General features: G+C 41.6%; 1 protein-coding gene across 3 annotated transcripts in view; it reads left to right on the forward strand.

Moving 5' to 3' along the window:
• Nucleotides 1–4436: 4436 nt before the first annotated feature.
• Nucleotides 4437–25510, forward strand: part of ITGB8 (integrin subunit beta 8) — an 82445-nt gene continuing 61371 nt past the window's right edge. For 2 of the 3 annotated variants that reach the window (XM_050938618.1, XM_050938619.1), the window contains exons 1-2: nt 4437–5113; nt 25146–25231. In XM_050938618.1, the coding sequence (XP_050794575.1) occupies nt 4987–5113; nt 25146–25231 (213 nt within the window). In that variant the 5' untranslated portion in view covers nt 4437–4986. Of the gene's footprint in view, nt 5114–18743; nt 18872–25145; nt 25232–25510 lie in introns of those variants that run through there. The other variant, XM_050938620.1, reaches the window with a different exon arrangement.

Here is a 25510-nt window from a genome sequence, read left to right on the forward strand (position 1 = left end):
GCACGGGGCTTGAGGGGGTAATCTCGCAGGTGAAGTTTTCCCACCCCTGGCCTGGAGGTAGGCTGAGGGGGTGGGTGTGGGCTGCTTGGTGGGCTGCAGGAAATAGCCCCACGGACCACGTGTTTGAGACCCCTGTGATAGTCTATATGGTGCCACAGGACTCTTTGTCGCTTTTTACAGATCCAGACTAACACAGCTACCCCTCTGATATATAAATAACATTCACAAAATGGTTCCTGCTATCCAGTGTAGAGCAGTTTTCACTGTCATGCTTATAGACGTTTTCATTCTGTTCAGATACACGTAGCTATGTGACTCTTGTGGTATACACTCATAAAGCAATATTGTTGGTATTCTTTCTCTGGAGCAAACCTCACTTGGATTATGGATAGAGTCCTGTGCAGACACAGATTTTTTATTCGCATCTGAGCCGTGAGCCACAAAAATGGTCTGTGGATATCTGCATCATGGATATCAACGGATATAAAGCGGATATCTGCAGATTTGTGGGCTTTAATTATGAAGAGCTCAGAGGCCAATCTCCAAAGCAGAAGGGTTCAAGCTTTCTCAGTCCCCTACAGCTTTTGTTTCTTTTGGCATGTCCCTTGTTTTTGCTTTTATGAACTTTTTTCTCATTTATGGAATGCATTCTTGAAGCTCTTTGAGTTTAGCTCTCATACTGTTTGAAGGTACTTGATCCCTTCCTTGGTTCAACCAAAAACGTTTCAGTTACTTGTTTAGCAGGGCCCTGTATCTTCATCACTGCCTGAATTAGCGAGTAGTATTGCTTTTCCTCATACTATCTTATCCTTACAGTAAGAATCTCCTGAAGGGAGATTTCTTACCTTGTAATTCTCCTTGTCTGTAGAAACTATCACACACATTTTCATTCACTCACCTTCCCTTTGAGTTTAGAAACTTTGCTTTTAAAGTGGTAGGTTGTGTCTTTATAGCTGCACACAAGCGAGTATTTCATTATTTTACTTGAAAAAGAAACTGACAAATGAGGTTACCAGTGGGCTGTACCACTCACATGTTCCACATACTGATGGGGTGGGATATGCAGGCCTCCCACAACTGAAGAGTGTTAGAGTTCACCGCCAATATTGTTCTAGAGACCCAAAGAGTGAAAATTTTGTGACGTATCCTCAAACAAATAAAATTGCAAAGTTATACTCCCTTCTAATGGACCTTTCTGACTTACAATATTTACTTGAAAGTAGAAAACAAGCTTTTCTTTGTATATAAAAGCTTCAAGACTACATTCAGAAAGATGTTAGCCACCCAGACAACTTTGAACAGGTTTTTGATAATGCAGATCACCTATAATCAGGTCGCCATTGCAGGATTTTTTAGGTCTTGCAAACTAATTAAAATATTCCAGATTTATTTAGAGTGTCTTGACACAATGATTTAGACATTGTGGATAAGAGTGAGCCAATCTTAGGGTGTCCCCAACATGCTTCATTTCAGTCTCAAAATTACATAGGTTCCATACAAACTTGGCAGTCCCTCGCTTTTATTTTAAATAATTTACATCTAAAACTGAAATTGTGAGTTATTTTATGCCAAATGAATGGATCCCAGCTGCATTAAGCTCCTTGAATTAATAATTTTTGTTCCCATAATTTATGAGTCTGTTTGCATCCCACATTAGGGCCTTCACAGGTTGAGGTCTGGTACCCAAAATTAAGTTTAGAAAAGGGGAAATTTTGAGGCAGAATGATAGTGTAGCATTTTAAAACACCAGATTGGCAATGGAGATATTGGTTCCATTTCCATCTCTTCAGCAGAATTCTTCTGTGATCTTAAGCAAGCGATTTAACCAAGCTTTACTTTCTCCAATTTCTAAAATGGGGATAATAAAATATCCTTATCTCACAATGTTGTGAGGCTTAGTGCATTGATTGGAAAAGCTTTGAGATCCTCACAATTTTAAGGGCATTAGACATGAAAAGTACTCTTAAGTGTCACTTTCTCAAGAATTATGTTTGTTACATTTGAATGAGTTATTAATTCTATACAAATCAATAACACAGACAAACTTTGATGCCATTTCTGGATAAGTACCCTGTCCTACATGTCCACTGAGGCCTGTTCAACAATAATGGAAGCTTAAGTGTGATGGTAAATGTTTAGATTATTATTAATTTGTATTATAGTAGTGCCTAGAGGCCCAGTGAGGATTGGGGTCCAATTGTGCTAGGCACACTTTAAAAATACAAAGTAAAAGACAGTATCTGCCCCTAAAGAGCTACAATCTAAATAATCAAGAAAGACAGACAAAAATAAAAAGAACATGACTGTATTCATAGGCCCTTGAACTTTTGACTGATACAGAACAAGCTGTATGGATATGCATATTTATCTACAGGGCTTGAAAAGTGCCATGCTTGTCTAATTCCAAATGTGGCAGATTAGATGGACAAATCCTGGTCCTCTCAGATGTAAACAAAGCAACATGTAATCTTTTGAAAACAGAGCCCCAAAATAAATGATCTAATAAACTGGAGTTAAATTTTCTTCAGAAGATTTGAGATGTTATTGTGATAGGTACAAGTGATAGAATGCACCTGGGGACAGGGAGGGGGTTTCCTAACTTTTGCTTGAAAGCAAGGTACTTTCCACTCACTTACTAACTCACTCAGGAGTAGTGTTAACCTTTGAACACTCCTACTTTGCCTGAGGGGGTGGAAACCCAGACTAGAATATCATAGAATATCAGGGTTGGAAGGGACCTCAGTAGGCCATCTAGTCCACCCCCTGCTCAAAGCAGGACCAATCCCCAGACAGACTTTTTTATAACCCCAGTTCCCTAAATGACCCTCTCAAGGATTGAACTCACAACCCTGGGTTTAACAGGCCAGTGCTCAGACTGCCTGAGAGGGGTGACAGGAGGAGATAAAGGAGGGATTACAAACTAAGATATGTTTGTTTTTACCTGATCTGAGGTAGAGTAAAATAAGTATTAAAAGAGAACCAACACAAACTGGTATGGAAGGGGGCCAGGGTATTCCCATAGGGTCACAAGCATTCCCAATGGAGACAAGGCATCCTCCTAGGAGAAAAGGGAGCTAGGCAATCAAATGGTGGTGAACTGGGAGTTACAACTGGGCAGCACATGTGGTGAGATATGGGAGAAGACATATTATCCAAAAGAGGGTGTGTGGGTGGGGGGAGGCAGGGGGGTGACAGAGAGAGTGCTATCAGAGGGGTAGCTGTGTTAGTCTGGATCTGTAAAAGCAGCAAAGAATCCTGTGGCACCTTATAGACTAACAGACGTTTCGGAGCATGAGCTTTCATGGGTGAATACCAGATGCATGTAGTGGAAATTTCCAGGGGCAGGTATATATAAGCAAGCAAGCTAGAGATAATGAGGTTAGTTCAAGCAGGGAGGATGAGGCCCTGTTCTAGCAGTTAAGGTGTGAAAACCAAGGGAGGAGAAACTGATTTTGTAGTTGGCAAGCCATTCACAGTCTTTGTTTAATCCTGAGCTGATGGTGTCAAATTTGCAGATGAACTGAAGCTCAGCAGGTTCTCTTTCTCAGTTTCTCTGGTCCTGAAGTTTTTTTGGCTGCAGGATGGCCACCTTAAGGTCTGCTATAGTGTGGCCAGGGAGGTTGAAGTTTTCTCCTACAGGGTTTTGTATATTGCCATTCCTAATATCTGAGAGTGCTGTGTACAAGGCAGATGCCAACATTCAGCACAAATACTATGTCAGGCTTCATATAGGTGGGATACCTTAGAGTGAGCATGGTACCCACTCCTGCCAGATCTGCCCTACCATGCAGGGTCTGACAGACTGAGATGTACTGCCATCTTCCCATCTTTGCACAGACGGGAGGCTAGGAGGATCCCGGGGCTTCACAAACAACTGAAGTTCCTCACATGCACGGGACGGGTGCAGAGGGGGCGAAGGGAGGAGGTGCAGAGGGATGGAGGATTCCAGCTGGAGAGTGCATAGGAGCAGGGGGCGAGTGGAGGAAGTGCCGGGAGCGCGCGCGGGGACGGGGTACCGGGGTGGGAGAGCCGAGGTGTGGCCGGGAGGGGATGCATGGGGACGGGTGCGAGGGGGCGGGGGCTGAAAGGGGGAGGTGCCGTGGGGCGAAGGAAGGAGGTGTTGTGGTGGGGACTGGGGGGCGAGGGGAGGAGGTGCAGGGGTCTGGAGGACTCCGGACGGTGGGGGTGGGTCCCGGGGGTGCAATGGCAGAAGGATGGCGGGGCTGGGGGAGACGAGGGACGCTGCGCCAAGGCAGGCACCCGCGCCCCCCGCTGGAGCGAGGCACTGAAAGCAGCACCGCCGAAGACGGAGCTGGGAGAGCGGCGCCGGGATTCTGCAGCTCAGCGCAACAAAGGGAGCGGGCGGGGGGCGGAGACTTGCTCCGCCCCGCGCGCCGCAGCCGGAGCTCAGCGCCCCAGACCCGGACGGGCTTGGAGCCTGCCCTGCCCGCTGCTGGTGGTCTCCTAGCAACGCGGGACCCCGCGAGCCGCACACGCCGCGCGCCGGCTGGAGCCTTCTCCGCCCCCGGGGAGGGGCAGCCCGGGGCCACCGATCCTGCCTGGCAGAGCCCACCTGACGGGCCGGGCCCCGGGCGAGGGTGGTGCAGTGAGTCGGGGGGCCGCTTAACGTCTTGCTTCTGGGGCTCTGCCAAGTGCCTCCTCCGCCGCCGGGCAGAGGGAGACAAAAGCCCTTTGTGAGCCGGGCTGGGGGCGGATGGAGGCGCCCGCCGACCCAGCGCGGAAAGGACCTGGCTCCTGCCGCCGCCAAGTGGCTTTGCGCTGGGCTCGGGGGTCCCTACGCTCCCCCTGACATGCGGCGCCGCACGCTGCCCCTGCCCTGCCTCCTACCTGCGAAGGGTGCGTCCCTCCTCCTGCTTCGCCTCCTCCCGCGCAGCCGCCCGAGCCCCCGGCGGGGCTGAGAGCGAGCGAGCCGCTCAGCCGAGACTTGGCCGCCAGGACAGGGAGAGGTGCCGTCTGCTTCGCATTATGTGGATCCCGCTCCTGGCTTTTCTTACTGCTGGAATCGTCTCTCTGCAGAAATGCCAACGAGGGCCTGGCCCCATGCTGTGGGCAGCCCGTGTGCTCGCAGCTGTGCCGGGGCTGTGCCAGCGCCGTAAGTTGCCAGGCTTTGATTTGGGTCGGGTGTTTTGCAATCTCGTGAGTGGGTTGAATGAGACACCCAAGGGCAGGTGAGCAACTGCCGGGCCGGTTCGGAGAAAGCGACGCCTGAAAGGCGCAGGGCTCCTGGCTAATAGAAACTGCCAGCAGGAGCCATAAGTCTTGGGAAACTTGCACTTGACAGCTGAAGGGTTGTAGATTGAAACAATATAGGTTAATCCTGCAGGATCCTTCCCCGTGTGTTTTTGGAATGGGCTCCTCCCTTGAGGCCAGGTGCATCTGGCCCATTTTAGCTAATTTCTACCCCTGACGTTGAATTGACTTTCTCTAGAAAACTGCAGGAGGAGCAACGTCCCCGTGGGAACTCACATAAAGAGTTTAATGGTGCCACCCTCTGTTTGCACGTTCAGTGTGTTATTCCTATGTGCTGTTTTCAGTTTGGATAATACAGGTCATTGTAGCTAAATGATGGAGCAAAGGTACAGTTTATAGTCAGAATGAAAACATTAACTGTTTCATCAATACTGTTCAGCCCAGTGCGGGGCCAGGATCTGATCAAGGTAAAGGGTGATTGTTTCCTCTGCTCATACTCCTCCCCCCTCCCCGAAAAAAAAAAGAAAGAAAAAAGAACATTAATGTTGAGAGAGGACTTAAATTCCTTACACACCTTTTACAGGTGGTATTACAAACAAGGCTGGCCCAAAAGTGCAGGCTATGGGACACTGATATGCAGAAGTTCCGTTTACTTCAATAGATGTTTTGCATGCAAATGGCTCTAAAGTCATAAAGCAATTTATTCATGAAATTAAATGCCCCCCCTTTTTTAACCTCCTGCACTAGAAAAGGGTTTAACCAATTTTAGTAATTTTGTAGACTACAATATACGCTTCTGTATTAAAATTGTATGCCAAGTTTCAGCCTGGAGTTAATTAAAATGTCCAAATTATAATCATATAAAATAAGATTTATGATGGGAACAGCATTTTAGCCTTAATTAATTGTTGAATATGTAACAAGCCAATGTCTAATTCAATAAGATTTGCTCAGTACTATTAAATGACATAACAGTGGAATAACTTCAGTTAACTTTCATGGTGTGTTTTTTTTTGTTTTGGCTTTTTTCTTAATTAAAAATGAAACAAACTAAACATCAATGAGAAAAAAGTTTACTATCAAGTTTCTTATGTAACAAAGACATCCCGTATTTGGTATTCTCTACACCAGGGGTCCCCAACATGGTGCCCGTGGGCGCCCTGGTGCCCACCAGGGTGTCTTTAAGTGTGCCCGCATAGTGGCCGGCAGATGAGCATCCACCGAAATGCCACCAACAAGCAGTGTCATCTGACGCCTCTAGATGACGCTGCTTGTCAGCACCATTTCAGAGGTGAAGCGTATTGATCTTGCCACTTGTCAGCAGCATTTCGGCGGATGCTCGTCCGCTGCCACGGTCCTCCATGGCTCATCATCTGGTGCCTGCCAGACGAAAAAGGTTGGGGACCACTGCTCTACACAATATGAATGAGCATGTTGATCCTGATGTTTTGACCTATGATTGAGCTGAGTTCAACGTAGGCTGGGTTTGAGGGAGTGGCTACGGTGACTAAGGCATCTTTGCACTATTGAATTCTTTGCATCCCTGCCATAACTCTCACTGTGCTGCAACAGCTCCCTATGGAGACATCCTGCAGTAAGAATAATTGGAGCAGCCATGCCTCTTTGCTGCCTCCCTGGTATGCTCTTATGTCAGGTATGGTGGTAGATCATTTTTCTTACTTCCATCCTGCCATACTGTCCTGTTCCAATGGGGGTATTCTCTGTGAGGAGATCATCTGGTTTGTGGCTTTTGTCTGTTTGCAGAGCTGTTGTATGGAGGCAACCATCCAGACCTGTGTATTTGCTGTATTGCACCTGTGAAAGAGAAAAAGAAACATGCTTGCATAGAGATACATAATTTTAAAACACAGAATTTCACTCATTTTGTTGACGTATTTGTCATGTATTATTGATAAAAAATATACTATCTTATTCTGTTTAACTATTGCTTGTAATTCTGCTAAACAGTTTCATTAAAAATAGCACCAAATACCCATGAAAGTCTGTGACATGGGGAGTTGCATGGGTGTGTAAATGAAGGTAAAATTTGATTCTTCATTTGGATTAAGGTTGGAGCACAAAATAAAATCAGAGAAAATACTGCAAAATTGCACGTCTCACTAAATGTCCTCTAAGCACAGATAAAAGATTAGTTTTCCTGCCACTGACAAAGGATCTCTTGTTCAGAAACTTTTACCAAAGGAAATTGCAGTTCCGTTAAGCCAAATAAAACAAATACCTGACATGAGAATGGAACTTTTGCAAAATGAAATTTGCCAAGTAGCAATTTACACAGATCCTGGACTTATAAAATTCTAAAAACCAAATACCTCTTAATTAAGTAAACACTGAACAGAATAAAAGGTAAATACAAGACATAGCTATACTGGGCCGTGTTAATCAGCTCGCTAGTGCTATTGACTTCCATAGAGACACAGGATCCGTTAACTCATCTTGTTGACAAACTGTGTAGGACAATAATTCTACAGTTTGTCAGTTAAGTACATATATGAAACATTTTAAAGAGCTAAATTCTGAGGAATAGTTGGTAAAGATTTACAAGAGATTGGGGGTTTAAAAACCAGCAGTGGCTCATTTGTTGGAATTCATATACTTTGGTTTTGGTGGGATCCTTAGAAATACCTAGATTATGATCCCTGTGTTAACTTTAAGTAAGCAGGCTTTACCCTGACTACCCACGCAAGGGTTGGATAGTGTGGAATCTTCATCTCTAACTTGGAGCCAGAAGTTTGGAGCACCATGGCTTCTGCTGTAGCATCCAGGGTTGACAAAACTTTTGATCGTTGGAGTTTATATTCTCTTTATTTCAAGTTTCATGTGGAAGGGCTAGTTGGGACGGGTAGAAGAGTGGAAGATCCTTTGATCATAGCATGGACAGATGTTTATTGGTCCGTCCCAATAGAATGATTTCTAACTCCAAATATAATCGTCAAGTGTTCTCTCTCCTGCTCCTTTGGTGTTTTGCCAGTCTTATCACATCTCATTCTTGTGTCTGTCTGTTCTAGCACCAAATGTTTCCTACCTCATTATTGTGTTACTTCTCTAAGGTATTGGGAAAACTATTCAAGCCCCCCATGAAGGAAATATATTTTAAAAGGAATAGTCCCTCAAGAAAAAAATTGAAGCAAATAGTGTATTTTGGTAGTTATTTTAAGCATGTGGACAGGCCTGCCTGTTGATTTTCTTTTTTTTGCTGGCTCATTTCCATTGAGGACTCAGTGAAAGCCGTATTGTATAGAATACTCGATATTCAGACAGCTCTGCTTTTCCTAAGTCTTAAATGAAAACAATCCAGCAAGAAGAAAAATCCTTTTTTCATTTTCCTTGAGCCTGCTTAGGTGATCCTCTTCTTGAGGAGACTTGACCCTTCTCAGGAAAACAAGCCTAACAGAGAAAAAAATACTCTAGAACAGGGGTAGGCAGGCTATGGCACACATGCCATTTTCAGTGGCACTCACGCTGCCTGGGTCCTGGCTGCCAGTCCGAGGGCTCTGCATTTTAATTTAATTTTAAATGAAGCTTCTTAAACATTTTAAAAACCTTATTTGCTTTACATACAACAATAGTTTAGTTATATATTATAGACTTATAGAAAGAGACATTCAAAGAACATTAAAATATATTACTGGAATGCGAAACCTTAAATTAGAGTGAATAAATGAAGACTCGGCACAGCACTTCTGAAAGGTTGCCATCCCCTGCTCTAGGACATGTAGTTCTTCTGTTTTTTCTGCTCACCAATTCATTATTTTCCTTCTACTATGCCTGATAAATATCTTTTACCAAAGGCATGAATTACTGAAACTGTTTCAATTTCAGGATACCCGCTTCGCATGGGCTGCTAATGCACTCTCTTCTAGTTTCCATGTTCTTTCTGTTGCTTGTCCATGATGAAGGAAACTAGCCCCTTTGAGGAGGGTCTATGCACAGCTCTCCACACTACAGAAGCCTTATAATAGATTTGTTCTGGAATGGGGTAGGGTGTAAGATGTGTGTCTATTAAAGGGGGCCCTCTGTACTCCTTATGTGCCACTGAGATTGGCTGCATGTAACTAACATGCCATTGCGGAAGGGAGCATTGAATGGAAGCTCTGGATTGCACTGGCCAGGAACACTCTTACATGTTTCCAAGGGACAGTAATTGCTTTTCTGGTTCTTAGGCTGGACTGAAATAATAGTTGCAAAAGGGTTGAGCTGCAGTCCCATGGCCTTTGTTAGAAATTACAATCATTCTCTACCAATCAATGGATCTGAAATGGATGGCTCTCGTCATTAAAATAGAATCTAGGTCAAACATCCTCTTCAGAGCACGAGTAAAATGTTGCAGTATGCTCTTTATCAGAATGTTTAACAGAATTAAGAAAATCTGCATCAAATAAACCCTTACCTGCTCAGCCATTCAACAAAGGTAACGAACACATGGAATCAATGAATATTATAATCTGCCTTTGAATTAACAAAGGGCTTGAATGCTTGAAATATTTTACAAACAAGTCCCTAAAGAGAAGAATTAAGAATCGTAAGGTAAGAATATTAGGAACACCCTTCACAAAGATGACATCGGAAGATGAAAACACATCAGTACCAGAAATAAACACAAGTATAACAAAATATAAAGCCACAAACAATAGAACCTTAAAAATTAAAAATCAAAATGTGAATAATCCCCACTAATATGCTAATTATCAGTTATTGAGCACTCTGTGAGGGAGGAAGCATGTGACAGTATGATTATATTGCATAAGCGGAAAATATTTCTTGTTTGATGGCTGCTAGCATTTTTTGAGACTACAGTAACGAGGCCAAATTAATCATTAGCATAGTTGATTGTAACTCCATTGTAGTGAATGGAGACTTACTTTCTTTCTTGAGCACTAAACTAGGCTCACAAATGTTCAACCCACAATGCAGAAAAATGATGAGTCACAAAAATGGAATATTTTTGCATGATGGATATACACCTTAAAAGCTGCTCCACACTAGTCTTTAAGATCAAATAATTTATATAAATATTGTGAGCATTGTATATCTTATTTCGAAAGCACTTGTACAAATATTAAAGACCCAAAGCTATATAATATGCTTAATAGTGTTCCATGGATATGGCTTCTGGGTTTTTTTTTTGTGTTTTTTTGTGTTTTTTTTTTGTGGGGGAGGTTTAATTTAATTGAGGAGGGGGGATATTTTAGCAATTTTTGAGTTCTGTGGATATGTCCACAAACTGGGGTGTTTTGGAGACTTTCCCTTGGTATATACATGTACTATACATTATTACTGTACTGTAACACATTATGTTAAAGCACACTAGGGGACCATTAGTGTGCACCAGCAAGGTTCACAGGGATGGATTTGTGCATGACAGGTTAGTGTGCTTTGGAAGTCACATCCTCTGTGTAGACGACCCCTTAGATGAAAGCCAGGGAGCCTAGGTAGCACCTGAATAAACAAACTGCACTGAAAAGGGGTCAAATCAGCACAGCCCGAGTAACTATTTCTGGTATATTTCTGTTGTTTGTGGGCTATTTATTTATTTTGAGGGTGTTTCACCAGGTTTTTTTTTGTTTTTTTGTTTTTTGTTTTTTTTTGTTTAAAACCTAAAATCAGAAGCCCCATGTATGGAAAATACCCTGTGCTTGTACTGAAGGCTGGTAGTCCAGATGCTTTATTGTAAACCTGGCTTATCAAGCCTAATGCTTTGAAAATAAAATACTGGAGGGAAAAGTGATTTTTGTTTTAACTGGACTCCTATCAAACTTCTAGCATCTAAGAGTCTCCATTCCAAATCATACATCTCCCTCCCAGCCAACTCTAAAGTCAAAGCTCTTGCCCTAACTTCCGCTTTCTCTCCAGCCTAATTAAAAGACTCAATGCCTCCTTCGCATCTGCTTAGAACAGGCATAAGTTATGATGAACAAAATAGAATATGCTATATTGTTCTGTTCTAAGCTGCTTGGATGTTGTTAATTAAAATAATTCCATTTCTGGCAGTTCAATATTGAAGTTGATTGTTAGTATAAACGGACTTGGCTATTTTGTGCGGTCTTTTGAGAGGGAAGAACAACTATAATGAATGTGTACTGTCCATTGTAATGGAACCTTTCGGGAAGAAAAGCAAATGCCTTGCCAGCCATTCAGGATTCTCTCTTGTTCTGGTGGCAGAATAAGAATAACCCCTTGAGCAAAATATAAGCGTTTCAGGAGGATAGGAATTTACAGCACCAGCAGGCTGCCAAGAAACAACTTCTGTGTTTGCCTAAGTTCAAGTATTTGCAAAGTTGATAATTGAGCATTCTCTTCATATGTTTCTGCGTTTTCCATTGCTTCATTGTTATGGGTCTGAAGTAATTTCTGCCTGCTATTACTAGTAATAGGCAAAAATAATGAGTAAGAATAACTTATAACTATTAAAAAAAAAGCTAGAGACTGTGCAGTTTTCCCTCCTCTTTAATTTTCTTTAATTAGTGGCTCAGGTAAGGAATATGCCCTTCCTGCAGGCAATAGGGTGTTACTTCTAGGGATTGAATTTTTCAAATTTTCAAAGTACTTTCTATTTCCTTTGCTTTCTTTGGGAGTCAGGGATGCTCATTGTCTTGTAGGATTGGACTCAAAGTTTTAAAAGACCCAAAGTTTTTGGCATGTAGCTTTTGTACAAATATAGCTGCATGTTATGCTTTAGTAAAAGTGTAATTAAAATAAGTATGTTCCATTTTGTGTTCATGAAGAGGAGGAGAAGTCTCCTCTTAACATTCCCCCTGCTGAAAGTCCTCCATATCTGTGTCTGAGTTGTGAGGATCCCCATTTTCTCCCCCTTTTGCTTTATGTTTTGTCCTCAAAATCCCATGTCATGGCCACCTTCCTTCCAGCCATTTGACTGATTTCCCTTCAGACCGCATCCATATGTGGCGCCTATATTCCTCTACACAACAGAACTGTTGCTCAACTGGCTGATGGGATCACTGTTGAAGGACTTAAGATACCTGGCAGCTATTTGTTTTGGTAAAGTAAAGATCAGAACTAGGAATCAAATCTGGGATCTTGGTGTGAAAATACAGAATGAGTTTTTAATAAACCCCATGTGACAGGTTGGATCACAGAAGCCCCCTTGGGGCTGCCAACTGATGTGCCAAGACTACTACTGCCACTGCTTTCCCTGCCAGCTTGGGACTCCAGCACCCTGTCTTGTCGAGCCAGACATGCCAGTCTCTGCTTCAACACAGACCTTGGGTATGAGCCACATGCCCCAAAGCTGCAGACTTAACTGAAAGCAACTTAAGAAGTGTTCCTGGCTTTAACACTCAGATGCCCAACTCCCAATGGAGTCCAAACCCCAAATAAATCCTTTTTACCTTGTATAAAATGTATACAGGGTAAACTCATAAATCGTTCGCCCTCTATAATACTGATAGAGAGGTATGCACAGTTGTTTGCCCCCCCCCCGGTATTAGTACATACTCTGGGTTAATTAATAAGTAAAAAGTGATTTTATTAAGTACAGAATGTAGGATTTAAGTGGTTCCAAGTAGTAACAGACAGAACAAAGTGAATTACTAAGTAAAATAAAACACGCAAGTCTGAGTCTAATACAGTAAGAACACTGAATACACACAAAATCTCACACTGAGTGGTGTTCCAGTAAGATTCCTTTTACAGACTAGTCTCCTTCTAGTCTCGGTCCAGCAATCATTCACAGCGCCTGTAGTTATTGTCCTTTGTTCCAGTTTCTTTCAGGTATACTTGGGGGTGGAGAGGCTATCTCTTGAGCCAGCTGAAGACCAAATAGAGGGGTCTCCCAGGGATTCAAATAGACTTTCTCTTGTGGATGGAGACCCCCTCCACTCTCCTATGCAAAGTCCAGCTCCAAGATGGAGTTTTGGAGTCACATGGGCAAGTCACATGTCCATGCATAACTTAGCTTTTACAGGTAGCAGCCATTGTTTACATGCTACCCTGAATGTCTTCAGGTAGACTTTTTATGTGGATTGGAACTTTCCAAGATTTATTGTCCTTTAAGTGTTTCCTGACTGGGCACTTAATTTGCACATTCCATTCTCAAGAAGCTGACCATTTGCTTTACTAACGCTACTTAGAAATCAAGAAAGTACACAGCCAATATTCATAACTTAGAATACAACAATGACACATGCATACAAATAAGATGAATAGATTCAGTAGAGCAGTGGTCTCCAACCTTTTCGGCTGGCAGGCACCAGCTGAAGGACCACTGCCGCGGTGGAGCACCCACCGAAATGTCTCCGAATTTTGGCGGGATTTCGGCGGTGACACATCTCGATGATGGCACTTGTCGATGGCAAGCGGTGTCAGCGAGAGGCGTCCCCGTCGAAATTCGGGAGCGATGCCTCTCTATGACATCACTTGTCGACGGCAAGTGGCATCATCAAGAGGCGTCCCCGCCGAAATTTGAGAGCGACGCCTCTCGATTACATCACTTGTCGACGGCAAGCGACGTCATCGAGAGGCGTCGTTGCAGCATTTCAGCAAGTGCTTTCCTGGGGGCCAGGACGTGGGCGCATTAAGATGCCCCCGCGGGCGCCATGGCACCCACGGGCACCGCGTTGGGGACACCTGCAGTAGATCATAACCTTTACAGAGATATGTTACATGGCATATGTAGCATAAAACATATTCCAGGTATGTCGTATATATACATTAACAAGCGTATTTCCATGAAGCCTTATGGGGTGCACCGTCACACCACATTTTCAGGTCTTCGTAGCTTGGTTGCATAACTTACTTTATGCTGAAAGATCCACTCGTTACTGATAAGTGATATATAGCACATCTCGCTTCTGCAGTAAATTGTGTATATACGTACGTGCACAATGGGACAAGTTAAAAGGTGAATAGAAGTCTGTTGAAGTGTTGAAAGAGCAGACAGAGTTAGCAGAAAAGCAACGAACAGGAAACTGTAAATTTTAAAATATACCACTCCTCACTTTAATTTAAAATGTTTGGAGTCCATATGTAAAATACTCTGAATCACACCTATTTACTAATATTTCTCTTTCTTTCCTATCACTGTTGTAACTGAGCACCTCCCAGTACTGCCTCCCATCGCTTTTTAGGTGGAGAAGGTATTACTTGGGGAACTAAGACTGCAATTTCCATAGAAAATCTGTGACAGAGCCAGGAATTAAGCATATCTAGTGCCTTAAAAACAAGATCCTATCTCCCACAACATCTTTGAAACTAGCCCACTGCATTGCCTGCTGATGTCCATCAGGATATGTGTGTTTTCTGGCTGATTCTGGTACAGCAATAAAATATATAAGTACTCTAGCACAGACATATGGTAGATGGTGCTATGAGAGAAATATTTCTCTGTTTTTATGTTCATTTTCCATAAGAATGGTTAGTGTTTTTGGTATTACTAGTGGAATAAACTTCTTTTAGTTGCTGTAATTAGTTTCTTTTATAAATTATTTTACGTTTTCTATCATCTTGGCAAATTCAGAAATAAAATTATTTAACAATGAACAATTATAGTACATTGTACTGGACTAGCACAAATGACCTGATGAGAAAACACCAGAATCAGACTGTAGCTTGTTCACTGAAATGAAAATGTTACTACCTTTTTGTTCACTTTTGTCCAAGGGAATATGTAAAAGATGATCTTGTTGACTTGAAACCAGCATAGACATTTTAAATACCTGTCTATATTGATAATGGGAACTGTATTGTAATACTTAAAAAGGACATGCCGGGCTAGTACAGAGGGCAAACTATGTTAGTTTAAGGTCACTGTAGAACAAAAAAGGATTTCAGGAAAGTTCAGCTCAGTTAATGAATAATTCTTCCTTCTCTCTCTCTCACTCTTCCACACTGTTAAACAAATCATAAACGATTTCCTGTTGGACTAAAACAGGTGTATTATAATAGCCAGTATAGTGGATGGTTCTTCAGTTATTTATTGATCATCAAGCCTAAATAGAGACTCATGGTTTAATTTGTGCCCTGTAATGTTAATAGCTGTATATTTTACAGTAGTATTGGGAAAAAGACAGATTTGAAAATAGATGAGGGCAAACGTAAGACAACAGCCTGACTTTGCTTCACACAACAATGAAAGGTACAACAGCCCCTCACCATGGCATGTATCAGTCAGGCAATATTGAGGGCATTGGGACCTGGTATAAGGAATCCATTGGGATTTGTAGAGCCATGGAGGTGAAGGAGTGAACTTCTTCTCCTCTGATGCAGTGTCCTCCACAAATCTTGGTTCCTCCCTTACCAGGTTATGGCAGCCATGGTTACTGCTATGTTAGGGCAGTAGTAACCCCAATCAATATAGAGAAGGGGTTACTTTTGCCTGTACTCTGTTCTGTTTCAGATGTCAACTGACAGAAGTCTTGCCTAGACTGTCAGTTATTTGGGCACTTACCCTCTTCTTCTGCTAAGCTGGGATGGGGCTCTCTGTGTTGTCAATGGCTCCAAAACATCCCTTCCAGCTCAGAGTTAGGTTGGAGTCCAACACCATCTCTAGGCAGGTCTGGGAATGGGTAGCTGCAATAGGGTGGGGTGGGTTCCTTAAAGATTTGATTAAGCTGCAGCAAACTTCTTATTGCAGAGATGGTACCACTGGTAAGGCCCAAGGATTTGTCATTGTCTTTGAAATTCATAGCAGTTATCCAGCTAAGAACAGTGGCCCTTCCCTCCCTCCCTCCCCCTTCAGTATATTCTGGCACTACTTGAAAATTCAGTATCAGAGGGGTACCTGTGTTAGTCTGGATCTGTAAAAGCAGCAAAGAGTCCTGTGGCACCTTATAGACTAACAGACATTTTGGAGCATGAGCTTTCATGGGTGACACATACATCCGACGAAGTGGGTATTCACCCACGAAAGCTCATGCTCCAAAACGTCTGTTAGTCTATAAGGTGCCACAGGACTCTTTGCTGCTTTTGAAAATTCTGGATAATTTTGTCCATTTTTGTAGTGACTGGCCGGTGCTATTCCAGAAATGGGTGGAGGCTGGGCCAAGTGAGGGCACTTAGTGGAGTAGCTGATTCAACCAAGCAGGTCCCCTCTCCCAGAGTGAATCCCTCCAGCATACAGAGATCTGTGCTGGTGAACTGGGGTGAGTCATATACATTTCTGCTGTACTTGACACCTGGTTTCATTCCCAGTTTCAGCTTTTCAGACTGATAAGAGTTTTTCAGTTTTGTGACAAAAGCACATTTCTATGGGATGGGAATTCCTTGTCACTCCATGACCCCTAATGGAGAACTTAGTAAGTTTCAGGGAAAACATAGGATCCACTGTGCTTGTACAGAGACCCCCACGCCCCTCCACCCCCCAGGAAACATGAAGTCTATCAGGGATTTAAAGTTTGGCAAGAATGACACAGAATATCTTTAACTAAAACAAAGCTCATGACATAACTAAGTGTGCTCTTCCAATCTAAACAACTGTAAATTTTCATTTTGCCTTGGAAGTGCTGTGGAATGGTTTTGAAACATTAAAACACTAATTAACTGTTTAAAGTCTGGCAATGTATTGTCTGTTTTCCACCGCATTGGATACCTATACTGTACCTGCAAAACATAGGAATAAACAAATGAAATTTGCAAGCACAACAGGAAAATTGCATATAAAAACGTGTTTGCACATACGATTACAATGGGTGTATGAGTCTGTATATTTTGTGGGCACAACTTAAGTCTTTTTTTTTCTTTTTCTGCTTTTGTTTTTAAATCTTGGCCTCAGCATTAGCAATAAATACAATTTAAAAAAATAATAATTCTGTAATCTGTTCCTTCGCTTACCTGTCAAGTCATGCATTCAGGAGTGTGATCCTTCAGCCTTTAAAAGCAATGACAAACCTCCTAATTCACTTTATTGAGAAGAGATTTCTAAAAACCTACAACAGAACACAGGAACTGCCTGCTCTTAGGTGTGTTTGAGGTCAAAAATTGCTGCAACAAAAGCACAAATCCTGAACTCATAACTTCACAGAACAATAAAAGGAACCAACTTTACAGTATTGTGTTATAAGATGTAGTAGCGTATTCAATAATTTTAAGCCATACACTTACAAAAGCTCTGTACCTTAGCTCATCTTTCTGAATTTATGCTTAGGCAATTCATTGATTACAGGCACTGTCTATTGCTTTGTGTACCACAAATTGAAGAGGATATTTCTTAATTAACTAGTCTAAGTTCAAAGGGTGCAAAACCAAACCAAAAAAGTTTCACACCTGAAACTCTTTTCCTGAAATGTTATTTACCATACTCCGAGATTCATGTTAATCATTTACCATATTTTAAGATTACAAAGTTCCATTGAAAAATTGCCAGGCACTGTTTTTCCTTTTTTCTTTCTGTATTCCAAAAGTCAATAAAAACATTAGAATAGCCTCACAAACAGGCTATATCTGGCTAAATATTGCCACTGAACACAGAGTCCCTGAACGATGGGGTCTCGCCTGTCTGATATGAATTTTACTTTTTGTATAAATAGTGGTTTTTAAATATGTGTGATTCTAAAACATGTATTTTCCCCATATTATTCTAGGCTACATGCAGAGGGCCTACTGTTATTTCCATGTTGATGAGGTACTAAAGGAAGTGCTGCTCATAGATATTAGACTAGAGAGAGAACTTTGTTGTAGCTGAGATATTGGCTCCTGGTTCCCAGTGCAACACAGAGTTGCAAAGGATGATTCCAGCATCTGGAGATCAGGGCATAAAGACACCCACATCTACATCCCTTCCAGGAATGCCCTTAGAGCAGGAGCCAAGGGTGTTTTCTTGTAGCTGGTAAGCCATCTCTATGCATCCTGAGGTACCCTTTACACAAGGGTAATCCTAAAGGATGCATTTAAGGCAGCTTTCTTGGTACTTTATACCATCACTTTGCTGCAGAGCAACTTGAGTAGATCAAACTTAGGACACAGCAGCTAATGGCTGTGGGATGAGTACTTCCAAATGATATGATCATCTTAAATTACTGTGTACACTTCTATCTGTGAGAGACGGATTCAGAAAAAGATGGCTTCAGAAACAATATTCTTTGACTCAGTGTTTACAGGCATGCATTGCACCAAGGAATTGTAGCCATCTTGTCTAAAGGCAGACAGCTCCACAAGAAAATGCAGGGAGAGAAGAAGGGCAAAAAATGAATGATGGGGATATTCACTAACTTCAAGGATGACTTGAAAAATGTTCCAGGCACCTACTAGCTGTAGGATTAAACCTGTTGGACAGAGGAAGATATGAAGTCCAAAAGTAGGTCCAGAGGCGGCATTCTTATGAAGGTCAGCATCCATGTCATCACCCTGCTGCTAGAGAGGGGGAAGGTGCTCTCTCTGGGCACCACTTGGTGGTTCCATCTTTCCTTCTCTGCCTTAGGGTAGTATATTTCTGATAAACTTGCTCTAATCCCTCTGTCCCCAACTGCCTGTGTCCTCTCTTTCCTTCAGAGCCTCTTGGATGCTGTGTTGTCAGAAATCTCTGCTGCTCTGCCTCTACCCCAGAGCCCTCTGACTACAAGGAGAGATGGAAAGAGGTCTTGGTTACTCTTCCCCTAACTTCTGTGTCCTTGGTTGATCTTCCCAGTTAATAATTCCTATGACTGCCTCTGCTGCTGCTCCTAGATTTCCCATGCAGCATGAAACTGAGGTGAGTCTTCGCTGTTTGACTGCTGCTGCCCACAGGGTTATGATTAGTGACTGGTTTCCTTAATTCTCTGGCAACGTCTATACTATGAGCTAGGGGTGTGATTCCCAGTCTCACGTAGGTATACTCTCACTAAGTCTCATTGCATAAGTCTCATCATATAAAAAGCAATGTTGCTATGGTAGGAGGGGTAGCAGCCATGGAGGCACAGCTGAGCCATGTATGTCTGGGTCCAATCCAAATTTACCAAGTTTCTTTTTTTTTAAATGTTCTAGACTTGCTAATGTACATCTCAGAGACCTGCAAACCTATGAGTAGCAAAGATTCATGGAAATAATGCTGCATGACTTAACATTTTGAAGATTTTCTTTGTGACCATAGAGGCTTAGAAACTGCTTATTTAAAAATAAAGTTTACAGTCTTCAGAAATTGATCTCATTTAGGATCTCAAGTACCTACTTTTTTAAAATCCTGACTCTGTGTCAGTCTATACTCTGCATGTGCAAGTAATGTTTTTTATTCCTAGATCTCAAAGGTTATTATTTCCATTTAGGCGTAAATGAGAGACAGAGAGGTTAACTGACCTACCAACAGCACACAGCAAGACAATGGTAGCGTTAAGACTAGAATCTAAATCCAGCTCCCAGTCTTGCTCGCTAGCAATGCTTTCCACAGTATTTATCTAGATGTGTGCGTTTAACTCTTACGGTTTGATCTCTTTCAGTGAAACTGCCAGAACACTTCATTCAAGTTGACAGTGTTCCTTAAAATAAGGAAGTTTTTAAATTAGCCAGTTGTTTTTTAAAAGTCTAGAAATTTTAAATGGGGGAATAAATCTTAATAGTTCTGGGAGTGGATTTTACTTCCTTACCATGTTGACAGAAGTCTCTTTGGTGGGCCCAAGAGCAGCAATACCAAACCTGTTCAATCCTGCTCTCCTTCCCATTACCATTCTCTTTGTGCATGCATCTGCCCGCTACCTCTTCAGTTCAGTTGCAGGTTTGCTGCTCTTCTTGCTGTTAAGCACCCTCTTTCACATCCTGTGGAGGTGCATGCAGCTGAGATCCCATCAGAGCAAAGTGTGAGAGTGATGCAAGTGATCATCAATAAAACAGTGAAACAGACTAAATTCAAATAACTGTCAACTGCACAAAGTACAGGGGAAAAACAGAGGAAAAATGTTTTTCTCTAATGTTTCCTTTCTAGTAATCTGAGGGATTACTTGTAAAAATAGCAGATACACAGGTTTTCATAAGGAAATGTGATTTTTTTTTTCAAGTTGGTGTTCCTTTACTCTGAAATTCTGTCCTTTTGTTATACCTGTGCTATCCTATTGGGAAATTGGGTATAGCAGAAATTAATTTAAAGGCATAGGTGCAACTCCCTGGAAACAACCAGCATGTCTACACTGTCTTGTAAACCTGGGTCTGTAGGACCCGGCCCTTTGGACTCAGTGTTTCCAAACCTGTGCTTTAGCATCTACACTGTATTGTAAACCTGGGTTTACAATTGCTGGACCTGGGTCTCATGGCTGTGCTGGTGTGTCCACCTTCTGACTTGGGTCTGCCACTTGAGCTACATCCAGACTGCAGAACTACAGGGCTTGGACCCAAGTGATAGTGGGTCAGACGAGGACCCACAATGCTAGCTGAGTCCTGGGTCCTGAGTGCTTGCTGATCCAAGTCAGATTGATTTGTGTGTGGACAAAAGGGGAGCTTGGGCTCAAACCTGAGTCAGGGCTTGGACTTAGTGTGCAATGTAGACATATTCTGATAGCTTAATTTACCCTGTACTATATTGTTTATGGTGGAATGCAAGCAGGAAAGAACTCGTGTTGACTTTCAGATTCCAGGAGGAGTTTGCAGGATTGGCAATTAGAACAAACCTTTTTCCCAATTGGAAAGTGAGCAAGAAGTGTTAGACACAATCATAATGGAAACCCTCCTGCTCCGTGCCATTTTTGCAATAGTTTTTCAGTGTGCATTTGCACTTTCAGTCAAAATAAACTAGGAAACTGTCTGTTATCTGGGGCAGTTGCTGGCTGTCCTACTTATGGGAATGAAGCTGTCTGGCCTGTCAAATAAAATAGAAGGATGAAGGCAACTCTGATATACTGCATTACAAGCACAGGAAAAACCTGTGGTCTTCTTCCAAAGTGTTGCCACATAATGGCTATTATGGACCATAGTAACTACAGAGAGGCCCAGACAAGGAGTTGGTGTATTTAAGTCTTTCAAACAAGATTGGAAGTCTTTCTAAAAGCTATACTCTAGTTCTCCAAAAGTTTCTGGTCTTGATACAGAAGTGACTGGGTGAAATTCTGTAACGTCTGTTATGTAGGCTACATGATCATAAATTCCCATTCTCACCTTCAACTCTATGTACTCATTTATTAAACAATCCGAGAGGGTACACGTTGATGGTTATGTTTTTGGCTTGCCATCCTAAGAGTGTGCCCTCCAGAAAGTAGTGCATTCACTTCTTCAGTATGTGTGATAATTATGACTTGTGTGGGGAATTCTTCTTCTTTGTATGTGTGGCTGGATATATGCAGTTTAACCTGCTACACTTAGGCATATGCACATAATAAAAACTATGTGGTTCTCAAGCCAAAATTTGGCCCTTGTTTAAAATACCTTTTGGCATACATCAGTTCTAACTAAGCCAATAGAAACTTGCTCTTAACTTTGGCTGTATAGTAAGGCAATCTTGTCTGGACTCTGTTGGTGAAGTGGCAGGAAAATTCTCCGTTTTTTACAGAGCCTACTCATAAAAATGTTTCTTATTTTTTGGAATAAGATATTTTTTAAACTGTTTTATATAAGCTTTTCATTTTAAAGTTTTAGAATAGACTTATAACTAAATAATAAATACTTTGTGAATGAAAACATGTCCATAAATGTAACTGTTATAAGAGATCATATTGAAACAAATTTAGGAATGGCATTAATAATCTAGCCAGAGTCTATTTTGGGTATCAATAAATCAGTTTCAAGTTTTCCCTCCTCCTCATTCCAAATGAATTAATCTTTTAAGCCAGTGGTAACAAGTCTTTCAATTGCCAGTCATTAATTTTATGATTGGAAAACAGAACTTCTGAGGCCGAGGAGTCGTCAGCAAAAAGATCTTTAGATCTCATTTGTTAACAGTCTTCCATGTGTTAACTATCACATGGAAAACCCCAACTGGAGTTTTAGGGCCTTCTCCTCTTTCTTGCTGTTTTCACTCCTGGCTATTTCTAACAAAGTAGTCTCTAGCTATATTCATAACCAACAATAACATTAATAAAAAAAAACCTGGAAGAAGTTTTGTGTCTATTCAACTTGCAGATGCTGTCCACCCATCCTGTTGATGATTGACATTCATTATCCTTCTTGGCAGGTGTGTGTGTAGGAGTAGTCATGTTACACATGCTGTAACATTTCATTCTGGGAAATGTTTAAGAAATACATACAAGAACTCTGCAAGCAAATTACCTGTATTATTCATATTGGAGTCTACATCTATAGTAGGGACTCTCGTAAATGAATATAAGAAATTCACTGGACCAAATTCATTTTTGGTTTAACTCCATTGATTACAGTGATTACAAGGGATTAATTTAGACAATTATTGTCTATTTAGTCATACAGGCTAATACACCATATTAAAAACTCTTAAGGGAAATGGCAACAGCAGAATTGATCCTTTCCATGTAACTAGCAACCTTCTCCTTACTTCTGCAGCACTTTCTCCCTCCTGGTTCTTCTTGGCCTTAGTGCAGCCTTCAGTATTGTGGATCACTTTCTCCTGCGGTTTCTGCCTGTAAACTTTCTGCTCTTACCTGTCAAACAACTCTTCTGCTAGAACTGGCTGCATCTCAGTGAATCCCATCAAGGTTTAGGTCTGAGCCTCTTTTCTCTTCTATCCAGCTTCTCCCTACCTTTTCTGTTAGTTCCCACACTTATGCTGATGATCAGCCATTCTATACCTTTGGTACCTTGAATGACTTCTCTCTGTTCCTCTCTCTGTCTGTCATGACCAAATAAACTTCTGACTTCATCTCTGCTTCTGAAGACGTTGAAGAGAGAAGGGATTCTCTTGAGCAAGAAAATCCTCAAATGCAACTCCATCCCCTTGATTTCCTCCTCCAACACCTTGGCATCGTCCTGGGCCCTCTTATTCCTGCAGATCTGTCTATCACCAGCTTCACAACCCTGCCAGTGCACTGCCTTGACTGAAATCCTCATCTCTGCTGTTTTCTCCCATCCTTTCAATTTGTAGTGCCACTTTCTTCGTGGCATCCAAGTTCCAGCTCTCTAGATTTCAGCACGTGGAGAATGCTGCTGCCCGTCTTTTCACAAATGCAAAGAAGTTTGATGGTAACACAGAACAACACTGCCCTGCCTTGCACTTATTTCAGGTCTAGTCCAAATTTACCATGTTTCTTTTTTTAAAGTACACCTTATAGACTAGTTTTTGCTCTTTTTACTTTTCTTGATGCTCACTCCACTTACCTAGCACTGACGTCCTCTTTGTCCCTTCAAGCAATTTCTCTTCTGCTGCTAGAACCTTCTTTGCATCTCTTGCCATCTAAAATTATGTTCCTGTCTCTCTTCAATTTATCCATACTCTGTCATCTGGTAACCCACATTTTCTCCCTTTCGAATATGTGTTAATTTCTCTCTCTGCATTATTATTATTATTTTATTATACTTTATAGTAAAACATTTTGGATGCAGCTTGTATAAAATAAAAGGCAGATCAAGTTTCTATTTAAGTCTTTGTGAGTTTTGCCACTAACTTAAAAATGTGAGCAGGATAAGACCTTAAGGTCATATTCTATTAGACATTGATCTATTTTGTATATACTAATAGTTCCAAAGCTGTTATCAAGTAAGCATCAGTTATGCAGGGAGCTAGTTGCTTGTGGAGAGCTGGCTGATTGTGTAATGCTGGTTCTCCTCCTTGAATCGAGCTGCTAAAATCACATTAAAAGAAACTAAAATATTAAATACTTTCTCAATATTATTTTTAGTGTGAGCTGTTTTAACTGTCACAAGGATTTTATTCTGGAAGGGGAAGTGGCCTGCATGATAATGAATGGGAAGGAGGTGATCTGTGAGACAATATCTTTATTAAGGTGTGGTCAATGCTATGGAAAAGTTAGAGAACCCCAGGTTTATACAAAGTTAAAATCTTGAATGAAAAACAAGTGTCTCTTAAAGCAGCATGCACCTGTTATAATGGATGCAAGATTGTGTATTATACTATCCGCAGTGTATTGGTGGATCTGATGTGCATTAATTTATTACATTTGCACTTACTGACTTTGTTGTCAGTGCAAATTGCGGTTTTAACATTTGGACCATATGAAACTAAGATGCTATCTTCCAAAATTTTAGCCTTAATGTCTCTGCCGGCTTCTGTGCAAATTGATTGTGACATTTGCTGGCAGTGGTGTTGATCACTGTGTCAGCTGCACACCAATTTAAATATACTTCACTGAGTACTGAAGAGCCATAAAATACATTTTCCCAATGCTTCTTGTCAGGAAGAGACTCTGCTGCCACAGACATACGCTTTGATGTGAGAGTCACTTAGGCTACATCTACACTGCATACCTTACAATGGTGCGGCTGTGCCACCAGAGCCGTGCTGTTGTAAGGTACGCAGTGTAGCCACTCTCTTCTGCCAGGAGAGAGCTCTGCTAATGACAAAATAAACCCAGTCCTAATGAGGGGAGGTAGCTTTGTCAGCAGGAGAGTGTTTTCCACCAACGAAGTGCTGGTCACACTGGCACTTTTCGTCATTAAAACTTTTTTTCACACCCCTGAGCGACAAAATTTTTTTGATAACAAAAGTACAGTGTAGATATAGCCTTAGACTGAATATGCTGAAAGAGTCTGTTAATGTTGATGCTCAGAGAGGGCTGATTGACAGGCTCAAGAGGAATAGATCTCCTTTCAGAGGCAAACTGCCAGTGTTCTGTATCAAAGGTTTGAGAATAGTGAGAGTTGACACCATGCTCTCCAAAAACACAGGCATGAAGCAATATGCTAAGCAGTGTAATGATGGGTGGGAAGAATATTTCCAGTATCTGAATATAGTCATTAAGATTTGTATAGGTGCTCTCTACTTGCCCGTGTTCTAGCCTATTCTTTTCTTATTCAAGAATTTTGTCATCAGTCTTAATCTGCTAAACAGTAGTTTATTTAATCAGAGTTTAAAATTAGGCATTTTACAGAGTTCCCACATACCATCATGAATCACTGTTTGTTTTTATATTTCATAACAGCGGCAAACAGATGTGCCACTTCAAATGCACTAACGTGCACAATGTGTCTTGCCCTGGGCCCAGAGTGTGGATGGTGTTCTCAAGAGGTGAGCTATTTCTTTGTTTTATTTCCTTATTTTAGCCGCTTCTAACACACTTATGCAGATGAAGGAACTCCAGAATATGAAAAAGAAAGATATTGAGAAATAACAGGGAAAAATTATTTAGAATTCTTCTTGGAGACAGCGCCTGAGAAATCATGTGAAATTTTTTTGGTTGCCAAAAGACAAAATGTTACTTTTTTTTTATTTGGAAAATTACAGTAATTTTTAAATAAAGTGCGAACCTTTTTGTGTTTTCCATCTACTTTATAGACAGCATTGGCA

This window comes from Gopherus flavomarginatus, chromosome 2 (assembly GCF_025201925.1).
Source record: "Gopherus flavomarginatus isolate rGopFla2 chromosome 2, rGopFla2.mat.asm, whole genome shotgun sequence".
Lineage (NCBI taxonomy): Eukaryota > Metazoa > Chordata > Testudines > Testudinidae > Gopherus > Gopherus flavomarginatus.